Source organism: Etheostoma spectabile, chromosome 7 (assembly GCF_008692095.1).
Source record: "Etheostoma spectabile isolate EspeVRDwgs_2016 chromosome 7, UIUC_Espe_1.0, whole genome shotgun sequence".
NCBI lineage: Eukaryota > Metazoa > Chordata > Actinopteri > Perciformes > Percidae > Etheostoma > Etheostoma spectabile.
In genome coordinates this window covers 21811181-21814925 of record NC_045739.1, presented here as the reverse complement: position 1 = coordinate 21814925, position 3745 = coordinate 21811181, and the positions used below count along the sequence as shown (strand labels likewise).

The 3745-nt window shown below is 41.3% G+C and overlaps 1 protein-coding gene across 1 annotated transcript in view; it reads right to left on the bottom strand.

Moving 5' to 3' along the window:
• The window catches only part of fkbp1ab (FKBP prolyl isomerase 1Ab), an 11893-nt gene extending 9163 nt beyond the window's left edge, over positions 1-2730 (bottom strand). Inside the window, exons 1-2 of the mRNA XM_032521062.1 lie at positions 2590-2730; positions 2385-2432 (exon numbers count right to left, since the gene is read on the bottom strand). Of these exons, the coding sequence (XP_032376953.1) occupies positions 2385-2432; positions 2590-2626 (85 nt within the window). The 5' untranslated portion in view covers positions 2627-2730. The remainder of the gene's footprint in view (positions 1-2384; positions 2433-2589) is intronic.
• Between the last annotated feature and the right edge of the window lie 1015 nt (positions 2731-3745).

Sequence of the window (3745 nt, the reverse complement as noted above, 5' to 3'; positions counted from 1 at the left end):
GGGTTAATTCTCCAGACAGGACAAATTACCACATTACCCACTGATGTTGATGAGATTGTAATGGACCGCTCGGTCCAAACTAGAGCGCGCATTATTTTACGCAGTGGTGAATCCAGTGCGCTGTCCCCGGGACACACAGCCACTACTCCTGCCGTTCAACACCATCACATCCGACTTATATTGAGCCCAAAATGTGCTCCCAGGGAGTGGAAATGGGATGAAGGGGTTAAATTTCTCATGCAGCCCACTCGGTGACTGACAGTCATGCCTCTTTGCCCTACTGATAAATCACTGCCTGGAAGGTTTGAGGGTAAACCATATAGGCTGTGTATAGTTTGAAATGCTCCACAGCATTTCAAAAAGTGCTCTTGGTCGCTACAATAACGCTCCTGTGGGGATTTACAGTGTTTGCTATAATACAACATGATTATTTTGCTTTATATTTTCCATACGGCTGTAGTAGACAGTTGCCCACAGCCGTCTATCCACTTGTACGGACGGTGTTTCGGTTTAACTGGTTTTTGAGTTAACTGGTGATAGAGGCAGATGTGGTGTAGGCGTGGTCTCTCAGGACCCATTCCGACTAACCAGGAAATAAACATTTTATCGCTTTCCTTCTATTTCACATTTATTTGTCAGTGTCTTGTGAAACTTTACGATAAAAACGAGTTGCTGAGCATTATTCCTGCCCCGCAGACATTTATGCAAACACTTGCCGTTGTCGTTACGAACTATCATCCGTTGTCTGGCGACTGTGTCTCTTACTGCACGTCACGGTACACCCCGATCGACTTGTGACTATAACACTTCACCGTTAAAGCACTGTTTCTGAAATGTAAGCAAACTGGTGTATTATATAGGCATACTGTTGGAATGATAAATGTGTCGATGTATGTTAGCGGGGGACGTTTCATGTTATCTGTTATTTATTTGACCCTATCACTTCTATGTTTCGAAATGGGATTTTTTCATATAGGCCTACTGACTCAACTCAACTTCAGATATCATTCATAGCATGATGTATGTAATATTTAAGGCATAGTGAAGTTTTGGATATTTTAAATTACACTATCTGGAATGTTTTTGTAAGTATGGATATCTAAACTTAAAATAACTATTAACAATTGGATTGTACATATCTGAAATTGCATTGTTTCCTAACTATAATGTTGCAACTATTCAGACATTCATAAGATTGACTTTCTACAACCAACACTTGCTCGAACTCCGGCACTTCAAGTCAATTCTACAATATGTGCCAGACACCCAGAGCCATAAAAAATACGTTTCTCTCCGACCCACTGTGCTATATGCAATATGCGTTTCAATAAGCGAGAGGTATCATTTGTATCTGGATGAATGAGTAGGCATTCTGCACATTAAGGAACGTGATTGTAAGGTTGCAACTTAACATAACCCATCGTAGCCTACATAAATATAATTACATCTAGCCTATAAATGCCTATGTATCACAACGTAATCTGAGCGGATGCACATGTTGCCACATCTGCATTCAGCTGGGTGTAAACCTCATATGTAGCTTATGTTTTACTTACAGGCTGTATTGAAATGTAACAGATATCAAACACGTAATCCATGTTGTAGTAGGCCTACTGTTATTAAATTAACTTGTGATGCCGTTGCAAGAACGAAGACCACAACGTAGGTAGCTGCAGTGATGCCTGTTTGAAATACTGCAAACGTCAATAAATCGACAAAATGTTCATGCTGTCATTATTTGTGTCATAATTGTGTTTAAAGTAATGGTAATGACGTTTAGCATTGAGTCAATGTATTTCCTTTAACACGACCTAGATCTTACATTGCATATTGAGTTTGAATTTGTGCACCATGTTGACGTGTGGAAACTTTGGTTTTATTTTCTACAACACAGCTGTTGTGTTGCCCATGTTAAATATTAGGTATTTGTAAGTGTAAATGAATCGATATGAGCCTATGACCGATGCTAGTACTGTTGTGACCCAAGTTAATCGGAGCGCACTGAGCGCTGTTTCGCTTATTTCAGCGGTCTTTATTTGTTCCATCTGCAGAGTCAGCAAACACTTCAGAAGGTTTAAATAAACGTCATTACCAAACTTATTAAACACCAATTATGACACAAATAATGACAGCATGAACATTTTGACGATTTATTGACGTTTGCAGTATTTCAAACAGGCATCACTGCACTACCTACGTATCATTTCTGCGGAGTTTCTCATGGCACCCTACACCACATCTGCCTCTATCACCAGTTAACTTAAAAACCAGTTAAACCGAAACAACGGCCTTCATGAGTAGCCTACAAATAACCCGCTGGAGCAGCGAAATGTGCAGAATGTGCCCATGCACGCAGTGTAATAAGTTTCTTATTTAAAACTCACCAACATAATGCACCACACACGTCTGTCCTTTTTTGGGGAAAGTCCTTCCTGTGGAGAAACCAAAGAGGTGCTTAATATCTCGGGCACACTACGCGATTAAGGCGGTGTTTCTGCGGCTGTATTAGATACATGCAAACAGAGAAGTGCAAAACATGCACTTTGTAATTTCACACAAACACGTTTCCTCTTCGTGCACTCGCATTACCGTCACCCGGGGTAATAGTCTCGATTTCGACTCCCATTTCAACGGTGTGTTCTGGAGATGTCCCTGCACCCGGCTACGCTCTTCTCCCCGCAGTCTGTCTGCTCCTCCAGCGGATATTCTCAGCTGTCTGTCTCTCTCAGGCGCTCTACAGGGAGGCCACTGTCAATTACGTGTATTATACAACACTTCCGCCCCCCAACCTCCAAAATAAAACCCGCACGGAGGGGTTTCAGACTGGAACAGACTGGCCACCATTAGTGCATGCCCCCAATAACCTGAATGCTTTTCTTAAACACCATCTGATTGGGATAAGACCATCTATATGTTGAAAACTTGGAACCATTAGTTTGGATAACATAATATATTATGTATGACTCTATTTGAGTGTCTAGTAGCAATCCATGACAGTGTGCCAGTGAGAAGAATACCAGGACCCTAGACCTGAAGCAGCTAAATGGAAATCAACCATCATGGATTTTGTCTTTTACATAACCCTGTGGGTTTTTTTGCAGCATGGTGGCCCAAAGGTTGCGGGTTTAATCTATTTGGAGTTTGTATGTTCATGTGGGTTACCCCCACCATGTACTAGGTTCTCCAGTCAGTGCCCTTGATCATGGCTCAGATCTGGAGTTGGTCCCTGGGTGCTCCCTTGCAGAGAATGAATATTGCTACGTGTACTTCTACCATTTTTAATGTGTCATGGAAAAGAGCCTTATAGGGAAAAGGGAGCTAAAGATCATTAGTAAGATTATATAACTTTACTGACGGTGGTCTCCATGCACAAAACCCTCCTCCCATTTAGATTTTTTTTTCTGAACTACACTGGGCTATTTCACCATTTCTGTAACACGTCTCAGTGAGGCTATGAAAACAAACCAGATCCATACAAAGTACGCACAAAACGATCAGTAGATGGTCATCCTTCTCCAAAATCTAGCAAAAGAAGGCATTTCTTAGCCTAAAATCATACAAAAGGCAGACTTTCTCAGCTTAATTCAAATTCTAGGCATGACATGGAGCACACTTGGAGCAGTGATAGAATTAGGTGGAGGGGGGGGGAAATGCTTTTATTTTGAAGGAACATTAAGTATGGTGTTTTTCTTGTTTATGATTAACTTAACCTCTAGTAAAGTGTGTGTGTGTGTGTGTGTGTGTG